We start from the raw sequence: 21,329 nt of genomic DNA, 5'->3' as shown, positions 1-21,329 counted from the left end.
CTCTACCGAGGGCGAAAAAGTGAGACTCTGTCTCTACAAAAAAAAAAAAAAAAAAAAGAGAGATTGGATTAAGCTAAATTGTTTCTTACCCATGGGAGTTTTTGAATAGAACTTAGAGAAGAAAAATCCCACAAAGAAAAGCACACCTGGGTCCTAACACTGACTCGGTCACCGGGGCCAGGACATTCTCTCAACGTGTCAGTTTCTCCACGTGTAAAATTAAGGGGTTAGGTTGGATCATCTCTAAAATCTAACCTAATGACAGTGTTTTCACTTGATTGTACCTTATTACATTTTCCCCATTTAGTAGTAGGTAGAAACTCAGATACCAATTTGTACATGTCATTAGATTATAAAAATTCCTATAATCCTTCATTAACAATCCTAGAAGCTCTAAGGCATTTTTTTAGTTTGAGATCCATAACTGTGTAGTAAGTGAAATAATATTTTTTGGTATATTATAAGGGTTGTTTTAATATATGGCAGAAGAAACTCTGCACAGGGTCCTCACTGGATTTATCTTAGGCGAAATGGAGCAGGCAGTTACAGCAGAATCTCACACTTACTGTACTTCTGCAGGTTTTTAGAATTAACCACAACGTGAGGCTATTCACAGTGTTTTCAGCATCAAAACTTCTGAATCATTTTACCTTTTTTTTTTTTTGCAGAGACAGAGTCTCACTTTATGGCCCTCGGTAGAGTGCCGTGGCCTCACACAGCTCACAGCAACCTCCAACTCCTGGGCACAAGCGATTCTCTTGCCTCAGCCTCCCGAGTAGCTGGGGCTACAGGCGCCCGCCACAACGCCCGGCTATTTTTTGGTTGCAGTTTGGCCGGGGCCGGGTTTGAACCCGCCACCCTCGGTATATGGGGCCGGCGCCTTACTGACTGAGCCACAGGTGCCGCCCCATTTTACTTTTTTAAAATTGTGAGATGCAGCCATAGAAGAGTGTTTATAATGTCTATGAATATCTTAAACAGTCGTGGTGATGAAAGAATACCCATGTATCCGCTGCTGTGCTTAAGAAAAATAATATTTCTCTGGAAGCTTGGAAGCTCCTTGTTCATTTCTGAGTGTGCCTCCTACCCCCCAGCCTGCTCCCCAGCCTCCTGCACCACTCAGCATTTTGAGCTTACTTGGCCCTTTGCCTTGCCTCACCACACCACACACATACGTATCCCAAATGGGTCATTATTTTGCCTGTTTTTGAACTTTCTCTGCATAGAATCATGCCATATGTATTCGTCTGTTACTTTTTTTGCTTCACATTGGTTTTGAGGTTCATGCTTGTTCACATGTAGATATATAGTTCACCAGTTGTCACTGCTGAATTGTTGTAATGTGCCGCATTTTATTATTCTGTTGTCGTTGGACTTGGTTTTCCAGCTTGTCGTTGGACTTGGTTTTGTTGTTATGAGCCATTTAATGACAAGGAAAATCTTTCTGCAGTGTTCTAAGAAAGCTAGCAACTTCCCAGAGGCTTAGTTCAGTCTTTGTTACAGCATCATGCTCTCTTTGGAAAAAAATATTTCAGGGGAAAAATAAGTAAACTTAAAATGTTAAAATTCATGTATTGCTCAGATAATGAGAATTTCACAGCAAAGTCATTATCTAGAAAACTGCATTTCCTGTGTCAGAGGGAATTGAGTGCAAGTCCCATGAATGAGGGAATCAAAGATTTCATTGTGGAAATTAGAAGCAGATGCTTCTAAGTTGAGGGATTTTCCCTGACAGCAGCACTTTTTGTTGGCGATGTTATGCTAGAAATTCATCTTGGTTGAAAGGAATTTTTGTGCCTGGTTGCTAAACCTGATGTGACTTTTGAATACAGATGCTGTGAAAATGTAATAGTTTCTCTGGTTTAAATTCATAAACTTTACTGTTGCTTTTGCTCTTGTTGGGTGCCTGTCTTAGCACCCCTCACCTCCCAGCATCAGGCTTCGGGGGAAGTGGATCCCAGTCCAGGGGTAGAGGTGGGACTGGGGTGCCTCATGGTAATCCGGCTGTCCTTGCTCCTGTCCAGTGATGGGGGGCTTGCAACCTAAGACATCCAGTCAGGGAGGGTTTTGGTATTCTTGTTTCTTTCCACATCCTGGCTGACTTGGGCACTCTTGAAAGATACTAGCCTGGAGCTGATTTCCAGGTGCCGGGAAGAACGCCCCACATGACACTGAGCTGCCGCCTCAAGCCACCCTGAGCCCACCCATCCTGACTGTCAGGCTCCAAGTTACTTTAGTTTTGTAAGCTCCCCTGTGTCATTTAGCTATTCCTATTGTTTAATTACTGCCAGTTAACATGTACATAGTGCTTCCCATGGGCCTTACAGTACCCTGTAAAGTACACACTGTTATTTCCGTTTGACAGACATGGAAGCTGAGGTGGAGAGGTACAGACTTGGCCAAGTTTATACAGCTCAATAGTTGGGTGATATAGTTGGGTGAGAGTCAGACTCAGGCAGGTGGGCTTCAGAGTCCAGGTTTGGGTGGGTATTTTGGATATCTGCAACTTAGTCCTTTCCAACAAATATTACCTTCGTATATGTTTACTTTCACATAAGTTGGCTTATGGAGACTTTTCCAGAAACTATTTTGTTGCCAGTGTTGGGGACAGTGTTCTCACAGTATTTGTCCTCTAAATTTGGAGACAAAAAATGTGCACCATTTCCCCCGTAGCTAACATGCAGAAAATATTCAACACTGACTACCCTTAGAGGGAGAAAAGGGTCTCTAAAAGGAACACACTTGCGATCTTAATTGTAGGAAATATATTCACATTTCTGGTGCATAAGTTTCCACAACTTACTCCACAAGTCCTACTGGGTGCCTGTTACAGAGCCAGAGCTGCCTCAGGAGGTAGAGACTTACAGATGCTAATGGAACCTGGTCTTGAGGAGACGCTGGTCCTCTGAGAGGAGCAGAAAACACGCCTCTCAGCAGACTGAAGATGTGGAGCTGCTTCCCACACCAGCACCATGAGTGCTCTGGGGAGAACAAAGATGTTTTATTTTGTTCTGGAAGTAAGTAGGTGGCCGGGATAATGTACAACAGAGGATATTCTAGGCAGCTCAGCAGGGTCAAAAGTATGGGAGTATGGGACAAGGTTGTTGAGGGACTTGGGCAAGTCCTGCACCTTTTAATCTCAGCTTCCGAATCGCAGTTACTGAGAACATGAGCTGGACTGTGCCCACACTGAAGGCGGGTGGGGCCCGGTGGTGAGAGATGGCCGTGCCTTAGCTTCTGGGTGTCATCCTGGGAAGTGCTGAACCAGTAAAGAACGTGAGCAAGGGTGTGTGTGATGTCCGTGGTCAGATGTGCATTGTGAGAGGTCCCCCTGGCAGGCGGATGTAAGGAGTGAGCAGCACTGAGCACAGTGAGAATCCAGGTGAGATCATCAAAGAAGGCGTGGAGGAGCAGGAAGGTGCTCAGGAGATGATAGGCCAGACAGGTCTGTTTGCTCCCTAAGATTGAAGAGCAGGAAGGTGCTCAGGAGATAGGCCAGACAGGTCTGTTTGCTCCCTAGGATTATTTTTTAGATGTATATATGTAGAAAACAATTTTCCCAACCTTTCATTCATTGAGGGTCACTTCTGTTCTCCCCTCTCACCCCAACTTTACTCCAGCCTTATGTTTGGAAAGATGATCTATCAAAACAAATTAAGTCACTTGTCTTCATTTTTTTTTACTCTGTCATGGAAAACTAAATGTGCTATCAAAATAAGCACTTAAAAATGGTACTGATGACTACTTTTATGAACTCCAGGATGGGAGCCATTGTAATAGTTGATTAACAGAATTAGGCTCAGAGGGTATACCAGAACCCTCCTTTTTTTGTGGGGGATAGAGTCTCTGTTACCCAGGCTAGAGTGCAGTGATGCAATCATAGCTCACTGCAGCCCCCAATTGCTGAGCTCAGCAGTGCTCCAGCCTCACCCTTCCCAAGTGCTGGGATTACAGGTGTGAGCCACTGCACCCAGCCTGGAGGAATGGGTTTTTAATCGCTAGTATGAGTAATGATTTTATTTCCCTGAGTACCACTGTTTTCATTACCTTTGCTTTGCCTCTATAAACAAATAGCAAGGATGGTGGTAGCAGAAAATAATGCCAGCAAAAGAGGGGTAACCTTGAAAGAGTCGGACTCAGAATAGTACAGGGTGTCAAGCCGTTGCCACATTTAAAGAAGATGATTGGTGGAGTTAATGCAAGTTCTATTCTAGAACCCGATGCTGTGTGCATCCCCGCAAGTCTTGTGAGAAGTCTCTCAGGAGACCAAAGAAAATGTCTTACATTGCAGGGGACACTCCACAACCTGATTTCTCATCCTATCCCCGAGTCTGCAGAGAGCAGCCAGGCAGGGCCCAGGCCTCTCTCTGGCCTCTCCATCAGGGCCTCGATTTGTATTCCTTCCCCCTCACAATTCTTCCTCCTCCCCACAATGTACAAGCCGTTTCCTCCCGCCATAAAACCTTTGCTGAAACCCGCACTCCTCCCAGTTCTCAGCCTGTTCTCAGATCCCTCAGCGTTAATTTTTCCACACCATTTAGCATTTCATGTAATATACACTGTATTTTTTTCTGATGTTTCTACTGTATTAATTTTGATTCTTCAAAGAGATTATGGATTTTCTCAGGGTCAGAATTTAGAAATGGTGTTGAGAGACAGATAAATGTGAAATAATACTTTAGCAGGTGTGGGAGGACTCAAGTACCAGTGGGTTTATGGTTGTTCACTGACGAGCTGAGTACTTGTGTGACCTTTTTCTTTCTTTTTTTTCCCCTTTTTGATTTAGAGCCTTGCTTTATTCTTGCTAGTTCTAAAAATATACAGTTAAACAAGATAGTTTTGGCTATAATGAGTGTTTGTGATTTGGAGGAAATATACTCAAATGTTTTTATTATTGGTATCATTTTTGATATACTATAATTTACTGATCTGTTCCTGTAGTTAGACTCCTTAGATTCTTTTCTGCTTTTTACTTTGGATAACACTTGAGTGACTACTTTTGTTCAGAAATGAAGTATGCTTTGTTTGTATTATTTTTTCCTTATACACTCCCTAGAAGTGGAAGTATTGGGTCAAAAGGTATGGACGTCTTTGTGTCTGTCAATAGGAGGAATCACCCAAAGTCACGTTGCTTGCATGATTTACCGTGCTAACCAGAGCTTTTATGAACACATTGATTTCACTAATTTTCCTCCTTATTGCAATAGAAAGCTCTTTGCCTGTCTTTCACATCTTCTCCCTTTTCTACGACCAACGACTCAACCACAAAATGTTTTTCAATAGAGTATAATAAGCATTACTTGGCACCAGTCAAGCCCACTTTAGTTGGAAGATTCTTCATTGCTCATCCCAAGGTCTAACAAATCGTTATTGGTTAAATACAAAAGTGAAGCAATCTGTTGGCCACCAACAGGAGAACACCATTCCTTTTTGATCTCAAGATGTGATAAACGACAGAGCCGGTTATGACCCTCACCCAGGCCAAACTGCAGGTCTCGCCCTCGCCCTGCCTGGCGCAGCGCCGGCCGTGCTTGTCGGTAGCGAGTGCAGTGCAGCAGTGCGTGCCGTGTGTCAAGCTCTGTTCTAAGTGAGTTTCAAACGAGTAACCCATTTGAAAATCTTCACAACAATCTCATTTCAAAGGTGAGAAAAATGGACTCAGAGGAGTAAAGAGACTTGCCTGACAATACCCAGGTGGGAAGTGTCAGAGTTCGAACCCGGGAAGCCTGGCTCCAGGTTGCAAGCTCTTAGCAGCATATGATTCTGGCAGTTGCTACACTACGTACCCAGGCCATGTTCCTTCTTCCCAGATTTAACCTTTCTATAGTCAAAGCAACTAGCCTGCATTTTGATTGACAGTGCTCAGACACTTTTGTGTGGTGTAATAGTGTTAAGAGTCAGGCTACGGTCCGCTTTAAATCGATTCCCAAGCTGGAGCCTGTACATATTCAAGAGGTTGAAAATTTTGGCATTAATGTTCAAGCTAAGCATTCTGAGTTTAGAACTCAATTACTGACCTTTAGTTGGAAAAAATATATATTTAGTAATAGTTGTATTAGTGTATTACTTAGATCAAAAAACAAAATTAAATCACATTTGCTCCTTAACTTAATGGCTTTCCCCTTTCCAAATTTATGTAATATGCCTGAAATTAAAGTTATTTTTGCTAAAATTGCTATGATTATACTGTTAACTGATCGGTTTTCAAACTATGTATCAATCATGCTTTCCAGTTATTTTGTTTGTAGAAGTTTTTTTCCCCACAGCTACTCTAATTTATTAGAAATGGACAATACAATAAAAGCATATTCAGCATCATTTTGGAAAAACACTGTAGTCTTGAATAAATTGGGCTGTTCAGCCATGTACCATTATTCAAGACGAAGCATTCCTTTGTGGCTGAAAATGATTGCTATGAACTAATTGTCCAGTATGCTTTGTTTGCCTTCAGTGAATTTGTGCATTATTCTCATCATAAATCACTTGCTATGTGTGGTGCTCTCAGAGAATAGTAGTTTGTGAACAGTAACCCAACCACTTAAATTTTTCAGTTGCTCAGATTTTTTTTCCCTCACCTTTGAGGTCTTTTCTGCATGTGATGACTATTCATCATAGTGGGTATTCTTTGTTTTGAAATGGAGAGAAACTTTAAAACTTAGAGCAACTCTTCTTCAAGTAAAGTAAATATCGATGCTGGTATAGGCAGGGGTAGTAAACGGTGAATTAATGAATGATGCATCAGCAACTGTCAGCTTCTTGTTTCAGGGAAGACTTGCTCAGTTGCAGGAGGCAGAGCCTCTTGGTGGAGAAGGTGCTTTGCCGGCTCGCTGTGCGCGATTCCTGTGCACGTTTCTGGTTTCACGCTCTGCTCCATGCCGCAGTCAGGATTCTTTTCTGCGACGGTGTCCTTCTCACGTGATATCAAATACAATTGCCAGCAGCTCTAGGCTTATGTCATTTTCACTAATAATGAGGAGAGGAGCAGCCCTCTCCCTCCCAGCATCTGTTCAGCAAATTCCAGGAAGGAATTCTGGTTTTCTTAGGTTCTGTGTTCATCTTTTAGATAAAGCACTGTGATTGTAGAAGTGGGGGGGCATCCTGTTTGGCCAACGCTGGGTCACATTCCTACCCTACATCGCCTGCTTACCCTCCAGGGTGGAGAACACACTGGTTCATGGCTTCCATGGAATTATCTGGAATGGGAGAAGATGGCGCCAAACAGATTAAAACAGAGGTCCTCTACCTTCCATCTTTCAGTCAGCCTGCACATATTTGAAACCATGCGCCTATAAACATTCTCTTTCCATACATAAAATTTCAAAGGGGTGACCACCTACTAGCACCACCATCCCATTCACAGCTGACCCTACACTTGTCTGCCCCGCCCCACCCCGCAGTGCAGCCCCCTCCCCAGTTTAGCTCAGCCACAGCGTCTGGCTCTCGAGGCTGGTCTCCGTGTGGTGTGTGCCGCTGATGACTGTGGACACTCCTCCTCGTGGGCTGGCAACTCATGACGATTATTTTCATGAATAACCTCTTCCCCCAACTAACCTGGGATCTAATACTTTATATCCATTACCTCATTTAACCCTTCCAAAATTCTTAGAAGGCCAGTAACTACAGATTTTACAGATGAAGAACCAGGCTCAGAGGTGAGCTAACTCGCCCAAGGTCACACAGCTAGTATTGTGGAATCCGGGTCAGGAGCCACCGACGGGGCAGTGGAGTCTGTCTTCTTGCTACATTTCTATCCCCGTTGTGTCTGAACACCTGAGGTTGTGCCTATGGAAGGTGGGCATAGCCTTTCCACAGTGCCTCACCTACCCCCCAGAGCAATGGTTGGAAGGAGGGGAACAGAGCAACAAATAACCTGAGGTTCTTCCCGGAGCATTTGGCTCCAGATGGTGGCGGATGGCAGTTACTCTCTTTTAGGTAATATGGTAACCGCCAAACAGGCCGCGGAGCAGAGAGGGGTCAGTTTTTTTCTTCTCAAATTAAGTGAGGTGGTTCCTAAGTGGCTTTTATAAGCAAATGACCCTTAATACAGAGCATAATACATAATACAGAGCAAACAGACAAATTGAAAATCATGTTATCAGTAGTTTCCAGGTCAGTTTTTTTTTTTATTTCCAGGTACTAATACCAAAATACGGAACTCTCCAGGAGCCAGTGCCTAGACAAGAATGAGCGTGTGCTTGTCTGAGAAGGCTGACAGAACACTACACTGCATATTTATGTTTTAATGATAAACTTTAAATCGATTCCCAAGCTGGAGCCTGTACATATTCAAGAGGTTGAAAATTTTGGCATTAATGTTCAAGCTAAGAATTCTGAGTTTAGAACTCAATTACTGACCTTTAGTTGGAAAAAATATATATTTAGTAATAGTTGTATTAGTGTATTACTTAGGTCAAAAACAAAAACTGGGTGGTAAAATGTAGTCCGGATGTTTCTATGTGGAAACCTGTAGATAACACTCAGCTCTGGGTAACTTTGCCACTAGAGGCATTTGGCAATGTCCATAGATGTTTCGGATTGTCACACCTGGTAGGAGAGGCGTTGCTGGTGTCTGCGGGTAGAGTCCAGGGTGCCACTGAGCATCCCGCCTCGCACAGCACAGCCCCCACTACAGAGGATGTTTAGCCAAGATTACAGAGCCCTGCTGGATTCTTCATTGTCCACGTGAAGATTCCTGCACCCGGGACAGCCCTGGAGAAGCAGGCTAACATCTAATGAGCACATGCTGTGTGCCTGGCATTAGAGATTTGAAATATGAATTGCAGCTGGTGACCTTGTCCTAAGATGATCTGAATAGAAGAGACCCAAGAAAAGTAACAATTACAAGCTACTGAACTAAATGCTAGTGCAGCAACAGTGCTTTGAATGGTAAACACGGAGTATTTGCACACTTGATTATGCATGAAGGGAAAACTTTTAACTGAGCTCGAGTTAATGAGTTAGTCCCAGGACCAGCCTAGATTCATAAATTTTATTTTGAAAACTTTTTAGCAACAGGTCTTTCTATATTGCATAGGCTCTTGAACTCCTGGCTTCAAGAGATCCCCTCACCTCAGCCTCCCAAGTTGCTGGAACTAAAGGCACGCACCACCACACTCAGCCCCACGGCCCAGAATTAAGGGGAGGGAAAGAGCCCCAGTGGGAAGCATGGCAAAGAGTTTGTGGTTTCCTTTAATATATCATGGGTCCCTAACAGCAGGGCCTGACACGCAGTGAGGGGTAGTAAGCATTAGCTATCGCTAGTACTTTGGTTTGCATTTTCTGAACCGTGAGTGAGTCTTGGCATTTACCATTCACTCTGCCTGAAAATCTCCTTCCTGGGATGAGTGTATGGAAGGACAGAAAGGACGTCCTTCTCTCGTTTAGATCAGTGATTTTCAACTGGTGTGCCTCGAAAATTTTTAAAATTATTTTCAAAAGAAATTCAAAGCACATTTAAGTGTAATTCTTCTTCTGCCTTTTTTTTTTTTTTGATCAACGTAATTTAAGTGTGCCACAGAAGTTTAACTGTAGTTCAAGTGTGCCAGGAGTTAGAAAAGGTTGAAAACGGGTATTTAGATGTTTGCCCAGAACTGACTAATCTGTGATGCTTCCGCGGATGGCCCTATATGAAATAGCACCCAGACCAGCACCTTTTCTCCACCATTCCCTCCTGTACTCTTGACTTGTTTTTGTTTGTAGTGCAAGTCACCATCCACGTTACAGACTGGCTGTTTGCATGAGAGCAGCCTATCTGTTTTGTTGAGTGCAGTCTACCCAGCACTTAACACTGGGCACATAGTGGGTGTTTAATGCTGAATGAATGAACGAATAAACGAACAAAAAGGAAAGCAATTCATTTTGCCAAAGGCATTTTGACACTGCTTTTAGGATACCATACGTTAAAGATGACGTGCTGTTGCTTCCAAACGGGTCTCGGCCATGGTTCCCACGGCAGGGTATTTACACACTTGGTGCTGCTGTCCAGTGTCTTGTATCGTCCCGCAGGTTGACCCGAGTCGTCCACGGCAGGGTATTTACACACTTGGTGCTGCCGTCCAGTGTCTCGTATCGTCCTGCAGGCTGACCTGAGTCGTCCACGGCAGGGTATTTACACACTTGGTGCTGCCGTCCAGTGTCTCGTATTATCCCGCAGGTTGACCTGAGAGTTGTCTGTCAGAGCGTGTGTGCTCTTAGGAATCAGGGACGATACTGTCATCTCAAGCTTCTTGGCAGTGATCTGTCCACCAGATGGTGAACTTATCAGTCCAGGGAGGTATCTATTGCTTTTGAATTCTGCTTTTCAGCTTCAACAAATAAGTGTTACAGCACCGTGTGCACATGTGGGCTGTATAAATGTGTAATGATTACACTGGAAGATAAGGCTCTCTGCAATCCAGTTTTCAAGATAATTTTTCACCTTGTTTTTGTTAGGTGATAAAGATACCATATTGACTGCTGATAATGTCTACTTAATCATGCCTGCCTTATAAATTACCATCTTCTCAATGACCATCCTTTATTCATTTTTTTTTTTTTTTAGGGAGACAATTCTAGAATTGAGACTCTTCTCTTGCCTCCATTAAATATGAGAATATTGTGTGAGTGGGAAATTTCTGGTGACCTACTTTTTTTACATTTTCTTTTTCTTTTTTTTTTTTTAAGTAAGATTTTTTGTTTTAGAAAAGTTTTAAATTTATAGAGAAGTTGCAAAGGTGGTGCAGGGAGTCCTTATGTGCCCGGCTTACCCTCCTGCTAACACTTTAATCATGGTGCATTTGTCACCACTGATGAGCTGGCATTGATACATTAATAAAGTCCATGTGTCCTGCAGTTGTGACCCATTTATTTTTTTAAATCTCAGGTTAATGTGAGGGTAGAAATAATCAAATCATAATATTTGAATTCGATGGAGTCCCTCTTGTACCCATTCTTGTACTTTGGGGTACAAGTCCCTCTTGTACCCCAAACTCCTCCTCCCTTTTCCCCACCACACCATTCCTCCCTTCCATTAACTTGAGTTGAAATGAGTTTTTCTCCTACGTGAGCATGAATTAGATCATCTACTGACTTCACATTGGATATTTGATTTTCCATTCTTGTGATACTTTACTGAGAATAATGTGTTTTAACTCCATCTAGGTTAGTTCAAAGGATGCAAAGTCACAATTTTTTATGGCTGAATAGTATTCCATGGTATACATATACCACAGTTTGTTAATCCATTCCTGAATTGATGGGCGTTTGGGTTGTTTTCACATCCTGGCAACTGTAAAGTGAGCTGCAATAAACAATCTAGTGTTTTTTTGATTCCATATAAAACTATTATTTTTTCAAGATTTTTAAAGTATGACAGTAGGGCTTTAATAAGGATTGCACTAAAATTGTATATTGCTTTGGGTAGTATGGACATTTTAACAATGTTGATTCTTCCCAGCCATGAGCATGGCATGTTTTTCCATTTGTTAACGTTTTCAGCTATTTCTTTTCTTAGAGTTTCATAGTTGTCTTTATAGAGATATTTCATGTCTTTTGTTAGATAAACTTCCAGATATTTCATCTTCTTTGGCACTACTGTGAACGGAATAGAGTCCATAACTGTTTTTTCAGCTTGTCTATTGTTGGTGTATATATAAAGGCTACCGATTTATGAATGTTGATTTTGTAACCCGAGATGCTGCTGTATTCCTTGATCACTTCTAAAAGTTTTGTAGTAGAATCCCTGGTGTTTTTCAGATATACAATCATATCATTTGCGAAGAGCGAAAGTTTGATCTCGTCTGACCCTATGTGGATACCCTTGATCGCCTTTTCTTCCCTAATTGCGATGGCTAAAACTTCCATCACTATGTTAAAGAGCAGTGGAGACAATGGGCAGCCTTGTCTAGTTCCTGATCTGAGGGGAAATGATTTCAATTTAACTCCATTCAATACGATATTGGCTGTGGGTTTGCTGTAGATGGACTCTATCAGTTTAAGAAATGTCCCTTCTATACCAATTTTTTTAAGTGTTCTGATCATGAAGGGATGCTGGATATTATCAAAAGCTTTTTCTGTGTCAATTGAGAGAATCATGTGGTCTTTGTTTTTTAATTTAACCTCGAATAGTCAAGACATTACTCAGAAATAAAAACAAAGCAGGAGGAATTACGCTACCAGACCTCAGACTATACTATAAATCGATAGTGATCAAAATATCATGGTACTGGCACAAAAACAGAGAAGTAGATGTCTGGAACAGAATAGAGAACCAAGAGATGAATCCAGCTACTTACCATTATCTGATCTTTGACAAGCCAATTAAAAACATTCAGTGGGGAAAAGATTCCCTATTTAACAAATGGTGCTGGGTGAACTGGCTGGCAACCTGTAGAAGATTGAAACTGGACCCACACCTTTCACCATTAACTAATATAGACTCTCACTGGATTAAAGATTTAAACTTAAGACATGAAACTATAAAAATGCTAGAAGAAAGTGCAGGGAAAACCCTTGAAGAAATCGGTCTGGGTGAGTATTTTATGAGGAGGACCCCCCCGGGCAATTGAAGCAGCTTCAAAAATACACTACTGGGACTTGATCAAACAAAAGCTTCTGCACAGCCAAGAACACAGTAGATAAAGCAAGCAGACAGCCCTCAGCATGGGAGAAGATATTTGCAGGTTATGTCTCCGACAAAGTTTTAATAACCAAAATCCACAGAGAACTCAAACATATAAGCAAGAGAAGAACAAGTGATCCCACAGCAGGCTGGGCAAGGGACTTGAAGAGAAACTTCTCTGAAGAAGACAGGCGCACGGCCTTCAGACATATGAAAAAATGCTCATGATCTTTAATCATCAGAGAAATGCAAATCAAAACTACCTTGAGATACCATCTAACTCCAGTAAGATTAGCCTATATCACAAAATCTCAAGACCAGAGATGTTGGCATGGATGTGGAGAAAAGGGAACACTTCTGCACTCCTGGTGGGAATGCAAATTAATACATTCCTTTTGGAAAGATGTTTGGAGAACACTTAGAGATCTAAAAATAGACCTGCCATTCAATCCTGTAATTCCTCTACTAGGTATATACCCAGAAGACCAAAAATCACAGTATAACAAATATTTGCACCAGAATGTTTATTGCAGCTCAATTCACAATTGCTAAGTCATGGAAAAAGCCCAAGTGCCCATCGATCCACGAATGGATTAATAAATTGTGGTATATATACACCATGGAATATTATGCAGCCTTAAAGAAAGATGGAGACTTTACCTCTTTCATGTTTACATGGACGGAGCTGGAACATATTCTTCTTAGTAAAGTATCTCAAGAATGGAAGAAAATGTATCCAATATACTCAGCCCTACTATAAAACTAATTTTTGGCTTTCATATGAAAGCTATAACCCAGTTATAACCTAAGAATATGGGGAATGGGGGGAGGGTGGGTGGAGGGAGGGTGTAATCACCCTTGTGGTGCATCTTACAAGGGTACGTGTGAAACTTAGTAAATATAGAATATAATTGTCTTAACACAATAACTAAGAAAATGCCAGGAAGGCTATGTTAACCAGTGTGATGAAAATGTGTCAAACTGTTTATAAAAATCAATGTATGGTGACCCATGATCGCATTAATGTATACAGCTATGATTTAGTATTAATAAAAAAAAAAAACCATCTAGTGTATATGTCCTTGTGATAAAATGATTTTTTTCCTTCTGGGTAGATGCCCAGTAATGGGATTGTGGGATCAAATGGGAGGTCTAATTTGAGTTCTTTGAGGATTCTCCATACTTCTTTCCAAAGAGGCTGTATTAATTTGCAGTCCCTCCAGTAGTGTAAAAGTGTTCCCTTCTCTCCACATCTGCGCCAGTATCTGTAACTTTGAGATTTTGTGATGTGGGATAATTTTACTGGGCTTAGGTGGTATCTCAGAGTGGTTTTGATTTGCATGTCTCTGATGTCAGGGATGATGAGCATTTTTCATAGGTTTGTTAGCCATTTGTCTGTCTTCCTCAGAGAAGATTCTATTCCTGTCTCCTGCCCAGTGATAGATGGGATTGTTTGCTCTTTTTTTGTTGATTAATTTGAGTTCTCTATAGATCCTAGTTATCAAGACGCTGTCAGATTCGTAATAGGCAAATATTTTTTCTCATTCTGAAGGTTGTCTATTTGCTTTCGTGAGCCAGTTTTAAAGCTTATTTTCCACAATTTATAAATAGTGGAAATCATTGCCCTGTGTTTGTAGGTACTATAGTGCCTTCCTGATTCTTAAAAGTAACTAACTTTGTCACCAGTGGTGCTTATCAGGAAATAAGGGACCTATAATAAGGTGGGCTCAAACTCAAGTGAGGGAGTTGTGTAGTTTAACATACTATATTTCTACGTTGGGTATTAATGAAGATGTCAGGATGGCATTTGATCATTATTAAAGCTGATTTTTTATTGTCTGGCAAGTAAGTTACCAGTACATGATTTGTCCTTCATCTCCCTAAGGTCTTTGGACAGAAAAGTGTTTCCCCGGAATAGGAAGTGTGTCCCCTCGGAACCAAGTTAGAACTCAGCTTAGGATTCAGACTAAGTAGCTCATGGCTGCGAGGCTGATTTCTGCAATTCAGAGTGGTATAAATTTAGTCTTGAGTAATCCCCTTGTGGATAATGTCTTATTTATACTTTAAAAAGAATCACAAGATTATGTTTACTCCCTGTGACATCTATTTATGAATATGTCCTCTCTCTCCCTGCTGATAAGAGATAGACACTTAGTCTTAAGCAGCAAATAGGCCAGGAGTCTCATTTATGCTCTGATCTGTTGGCTCCTGACAACAGCCCTTCTAGGTAAGCTGTGTGCTTATGTGCACGTGTGTTCTGCCGAGGGCAGTGGCTCCGTGCCTGTCTCTCACATCCTATAGAGACAGCTGGAAGGGAATAATAGGAATATGAATGGTTTGCGAGACAACTAGTCTTGACACGTCTTGGTTGAATACTGTTCTGTTAGCAACCTATGAAACCAGACACGCTCATTAAGAGTAGGAAATATCTACAACTGCCTCCACATTCTGTAAGGGCTCACCAGGCAGTGAGACGTGGAGCGGGAGGCGTGATCATTGAAAATTGGAGATAAAACTTGTAGCACTCGTGAACAATTGTTTACATTAAAAACCTGAGAGAAGTTAAAAAAATAAAACTAATGTGTTTAATAAGACTAGTTAGACATGAGAGGTATCCGAAACCCGTAGTCCTGTCATACACAAATCTGGTCTGATGTGCACAGTCTCGTTGTATCTATATATTAATTATTTAGTGAAATAACAAAAAACTTAAGTTTGCATTAACAGGTTAGAGAATCAGGAGAGAACAGCAGCATAACAACTAAGGGAGAAGGCGATCATCAGGAGGGTTTAACACCGTGCTGGGTACTGCGGAGAGGTCAGTTGAAGGGGTGCCGTGGATGCTGCCGCTGGTCAGAGCTCACGGCTTCCCGCAGCAGAGCCATGTTGGTGAGAGGAGGAGGTGGTGGCAGGAGGCCACAGTGCTGGTGAGAGGAGGAGGCCGTGGCAGGAGGCCACAGTGCTGGTGAGAGGAGGAGGCCGTGGCAGGAGGCTACAGTGCTGGTGAGAGGAGGAGGCGGCGGCAGGAGGCCACAGTGCTGGTGAGAGGAGGAGGCCGTGGCAGGAGGCCACGGTGCTGGTGAGAGGAGGAGGCGGCGGCAGGAGGCCACGGTGCTGGTGAGAGGAGGAGGCGGCGGCAGGAGGCCACGGTGCTGGTGAGAGGAGGAGGCGGCGGCAGGAGGCCACGGTGCTGGTGAGAGGAGGAGGCGGCGGCAGGAGGCCACGGTGCTGGTGAGAGGAGGAGGCCGTGGCAGGAGGCCACGGTGCTGGTGAGAGGAGGAGGCCGTGGCAGGAGGCCACGGTGCTGGTGAGAGGAGGAGGCCGTGGCAGGAGGCCACAGTGCTTGCACATGAATACAGTGTAAGAGCCAAGAGGTGTACTTTAGTTTGCTCTATAATGATGGAAGGAAAAGGAGAGAGTATGCTGTTGCTGCTGTCCTTATCATTTGTTTTCAGAGCCCTTTGGTTTTTCCCTGGCCTCTGTTTCCGAGAGCCCTGCAGTGCATGGTGTTGCCTTGAACATGGAGCTCCCATTGGCTTTGAGTTGAAGTCCTGACTGTGAATGAATGTTTTGAAACATTATTAATGGTCAAAATGCAGAGTAAATTTCAGTGAGTTCTCATGTATTACGTGCCATCCCTGTGCTCCCAGGAGCAGCTGTGTCCTCTCCCCTCACCATCCTCACTGCCTTTATTCAGCAGCCTCTTGTGGGCTTTTCTTTGCAGCTATGAAACCTGCGTGGTGGAACCCCAGGATGCTTTCCCTGCAGGGCGCGTGGTGAGTGGGAGGTTTGGCTCTGGAGTGCCGGCAACCTGAGGACTCGCCGAGAACGGAGCCCAGCCCTGACTACAGAGAGCCCAGCGCACGATGAACAGACTGAGCTTCCATAACAACAGAGTCATGCAGGACCGTCGCAGTGTGTGCATCTTCCTCCCCGACGACAAGTCTCTGAACATCATCATAAACGTGAGTGGGTCCCATCTGGGGAATGTTTGTATTTATTTATTTATTTATTTTATTATTATTATTATTGAGACAGAGTCTCACTTTGTCACCCTCGATAGAGTGCTGTGGCGTCACAGCTCACAGCAACCTCCAGCTCCTGTGCTTAGGCGATTCTCTTGTCTCATCCTCCCAAGTAGCTGGGACTACAGGCACCCGCCACAACACCCAGCTATTTTTTGGTTGTAGTTGTCATTGTTGTTTGGCAGGCCCTGGCTGGATTCAGCAGGCCCCGCCAGCTCTGGTGTATGTGGCTGGCGCCCTAGCTGCTGAGCACAGGCGCCGAGCTGGGGTAAGTTTTTAAATGTTGTGTTCTTGCCGGTGAGCACATCCAAGTTATGGCTTAGGTGAGGGTGAAGATGATTTGGAGTGAGACCACTAATAATGTGGTGGGAGTAAGTGCAGCTGCCGCCAACATTCTCTTGCCTGGGGCAAAATTAGAGAATTTTGATTAACTATATTAAAAAACAGATGCTTGTGATTTTTAAACTTTTTATTGAAACATATTTACTGAAGTATAGAAGTCTTAAGTGTGCAGCTCAGTGAATGTTTACAAGCATGTACGTCTGCATAACCATTGCCAGTTTGAGGTGAATGACATTTCCAGCACCCCCGAGAGATCCTTGGGGCTCCCCCTCTCCCTGACCTCCACCCAGAGGCAGCAAGTATTCTGACGGCTGTCACCGCTGAGTGGTTTCGCTTATTCCTGCCCTTCATGCACTGAAGTTATCAGGTCTGTTCTCTCTCTGTGTCTGGCTGCTTTCACTCCACCTTTGGCTTGTGAACCTGACTTACGCTGTTTCCTGTGGCAGTCATTCTTTGTCTTCCACGGTGTGATATTTCATTGTACACATATCCATCTACTATTGATGGCTATTGAGTTGTTTTAGTTGGTGCTGTTTTGAATACAATGGTCGTTGAACATTTTACCTGTATGTACATGAATACACGTTTCTGGGTTTGTACCCAAGAGTGGATTTGTGACTCACAGGTGGTATGTATTCTCTACATTATTAATTTTCATATTCTTTCTTTCACAGGTTGTGTTCTGATGGAATTAGGGAAGAAATTGCTTACTATGTGCCTTGAATTAGTTTTCTTTCTTATATGTTACTGTATGTTTAATCCAATGGCTGTATAAGAGTATTTCTACATATTATACTGAAACACATATAACATTTGTATGCCTTCACTAAAAAGTTTTAAAGATAAGATAAAGGTCCTGCTTATCACCACAATCATTTTGGCTTAATTCTGACCATCAGTTTCTTGGGTTTCTGAGGTATCCTTGTTCTTGCTCATAGAGTTTGTCTGAGCCTCAAACCTGCATCCTGGATGCACTTTTTCATCTGTGAAGATTTCCAGTGATTAGCTGCATTCCTGCCCAGGGTAGCTGAAGTTATTTTTAGATGCACGAAGTGGTAGTCTATTATTTTGGCAGCATTTTGTTTTTAAAACCAAATAAAAAGTGGCCACGTATCTTTTTTTTTTTTTAGTCTGGGCACTGGCAAAGCAAATTAAAATGTAATTCTGTTTACGGATGTGAATATGCTGTTTTTAGTTCTTTTATACTGATATGAGATATCCATGGATTTTTTTAAAAACTGTGTATTAGTGTAATTTAAGACATAAGCAACTTCTCTCGCTTCCATTCCTTTCTTTCCACTCGGTGGAGTATGTGTGCGTGTGTATTGTGAGCGTGTGTGTACACACACACAAAGGATGTGGAATCAGACCTCACTAGCTGCAGGTAAGTGAAGGGAAGACTGATCTAACTTAGTGAAAAATACTAAAACCTGACGATAGTTTTCAGATAAATTAATTTGGACTAGAATCTCAGCAGAGGAAGGTAATTAAGGAGAACAGACTGGAAGAGAACCAGCTCATTTGTTCCTATAGATTAGTGGTTTTGAAACTTGAGTGACCATGGTAATTATTTGGGGAAGCTCGCTAACTATTCAGATTGTTGGACTCCACCTCTTAAAAATGCTGACATAGGAAGTCTAAGGTAGGACAGATGTCTGCATTTAACCGGACCCTCTAAATGTGCTGAAATCTTGAGCCAGACAAGCAAAGATCAGGGTGCCAGCACGCTTGGTTCCTCTCACTCTGCAGACATCTGTTTACTGGGTTTTATTTCTGGCATAATGTCAGTGGCCTGGCCCTATGGGGTGGTCCATGATACACAGCAAACAGGAAGTAAATGTTGCTTGTTGTTAGTAATCATCGTCATCACCATCATGTACGTCATTTATAAGTACGGTTGATAGAAGGCTATCTTTGTGCACATAGAGTAAATTTAATGTTTTGGTCATTTTGAATGCCCCACGAATTGTACTAATAGGAGCTATTTTAAATGATTTTAAATATGGAAACTTGGAAACTTTTGGAAATCATGCTAAATATAAAAGCTGTAAAGTTTTTGAGTAATATAAATTGGGGCCGAGACCTTCTACATCTTTACTACAACTAGAGTGGACAATTTTTTTTTTTTCTCCAGAGTATATTTTGAACATTTTTGCACAATAACAAATCATGAACATGCAGGAGCAAATGCTGTTTTAATTTAAAAGTTCCGTATAGAGTATATTTTTAGATAAAGCTTTGACTCTGACTCATAACACCTCATACTGTATAGTATTTTTTAAGTTTCCCACTGCTCCTGGAGATTAAAGAACTTAAGAAATTTCACCATCAGCTAAAATATAGCTTTAAAGACTCATAATATGCAAATACAGAGAACGCAAGCTTCTTTTCACAGCAGGTAAGACTTCAGAGCCACAGCCTTATTTAATTATAGTTTTTAAACAAGTACACTGCACTTGACAGTCGTTAAAGAGCTTTATCAGCGAGCTCCAAACGCTTGGTTTAAACAGCGGGACAGGGATGATTACAGGGGACGCAAGGAGGAACTGTAGGGTATTATCTGGACTGCAGTCACACAGAGTTACGGCGTGGTCTAGTTTCTATATATTTAGTTTGTAGTTTGGAATTTTAACTTTTTATTGCATTTTATCCTGGCTGCTTTGTGTTTCACTTTTTTAAATACAGTTAGACTAAACATTACAGGTGCTCTAAACAGAAGGGCATTTTAAGTCTCAAATTTGTATCGTAGTATGAAAATTCAACTTAAGAATTTTATATGACATTTAATACTTTCTCCTCTTTTTATTTTATTTTTAATTATTATTATTATTATTTTTTTTTGTAGAGACAGTCTTGCTTTGTCACCCAGGCTGGAATGCAGTGGTGCTATTGTAAGCTCACTGGAGCCTTGAACTACTAGGCTTAAGCTATCCTCCTGGCTCAACCTCCTATGTAGCAGGTGCTACAGGTGTGTGGTACCACACCTAGCTAATTTTTTTAATTAGAAATGGGGTATGTTGCCCAGGCTGATCTTGACCTCCTGGCCTCAAACGACCCTCCCACCTCAGCCTCCCAAAGTGCTGGGATTACAGGCATAAGTCACTGTGCCCTGCCTCTCTTCTTGTTTATCATTGTTGAAGTAAACTTATTTGTGAGGTAGAATTATGTTCTGGATGGAACTCAAAATCCAGAGTCTTTTGGAAATAACATAGGACTTCTATGGGAGAAATCAAGGCTCTCAGGGGCTGAAGGAAGAGGATGGTAGTGATTCCTCATTGGCAAAGGTGTTCTCTCAGTGTGTTGGTGGGTTTGCATTGGTACATTTTTCCTAAATTGCTGATTCGGTCAGCAAGCAGGGATCTGCAGTCCTGGAACAGAAGAAGGTGAGGAGGAACCTGCAGGGAAGTAGATTCCCGAGCGCCTGCTGTTTGTCCTAAACATGAGACGCTGGCTGTTCCAGCTTGAGTTCCTGGTGCTTGTGAGCAGCAGCCTGGTGCTGCTCTGGCCCGAAACATCTTCTGCTCTTCCCGGTGGTTAAGGTGCTCGGGTTGGGAAGCAGCAAACCTGCCCTGTTCTCTTTAGTTGTATTTGTCACCAGTTCTGGCTTATTTGACTTCCAGCTTTCCAGGGATCTTGGTGTGTGTTTATTTTCATAATCTGAGTTCTATATTAAGATATGCTTAAAAAATCATTGATTCAGAGTTGACTAATTTGGAACTTACAAATAATGTCAACTTTATGAACGTTATCATTAAGAAAGGATTTCAAAGCTGAAGTTCATTGAAGGGAAATGGCGCCCGTGGTGGACGTAACTGAAGTGGCAACTGTCAAGTTATTGAGCGGGGAGATGGCACCTGTGGTGGACATAACTGAAGTGACAAGTGTCATGCTGCACGTGTCTTATGTACATACGTAAACAATCTTCACGTACAAATGAGCTGTGAGTTGCTGCCTTTGCCCTTACTGGCTACGTATCTAAGCTTTCCGAGTTTTGTTTTCTATTTCTGTAAAATGAAGAATTTGGCTTGGATAGTTTCTTAAAGTCGAGGCCAACTCTAATAAACTTGGTGACTCTGAAGTCAACAGAATGGGCTCAGCAGACTTACTTCATTACATACTTGAGAAAGCACTGGAATTGAATCTTTTAGAGACTCTTATAACTAGTGATTTGTCTGAATAACTTAACCCCAGAGTTTTAAATTAATAGTTTTATGATTGAATTATACTGGGACTCAGAACAGGAATCTGATTTAGGTACTAAGAAGATATTAGACAATAATAGTAATTGATTAAAATAAACAGTAGGCAGACACTTGTATAGTATATCTGTATTTTGCTTAAACCATCAAAAAGAAAACTTCCTT

General features: G+C 42.2%; 1 protein-coding gene across 7 annotated transcripts in view; it reads left to right on the top strand.

Annotated features, from left to right (window-relative positions):
• Positions 1-21,329, top strand: part of FRMD6 (FERM domain containing 6) — a 106,790-nt gene that overhangs the window by 49,479 nt on the left and 35,982 nt on the right. For 6 of the 7 annotated variants that reach the window (XM_053593580.1, XM_053593578.1, XM_053593577.1 and 3 more), the window contains exon 2: positions 16,323-16,563. In XM_053593580.1, coding sequence (XP_053449555.1) covers positions 16,465-16,563 — 99 coding nt within the window. In that variant the 5' untranslated portion in view covers positions 16,323-16,464. Of the gene's footprint in view, positions 1-16,133; positions 16,209-16,322; positions 16,564-21,329 lie in introns of those variants that run through there. The other variant, XM_053593579.1, reaches the window with a different exon arrangement.

Source organism: Nycticebus coucang, chromosome 6 (genome assembly GCF_027406575.1).
Source record: "Nycticebus coucang isolate mNycCou1 chromosome 6, mNycCou1.pri, whole genome shotgun sequence".
In the NCBI taxonomy this organism is placed as follows: Eukaryota; Metazoa; Chordata; class Mammalia; order Primates; family Lorisidae; genus Nycticebus; species Nycticebus coucang.
This window is presented reverse-complemented; position numbering and strand designations above follow the sequence as displayed.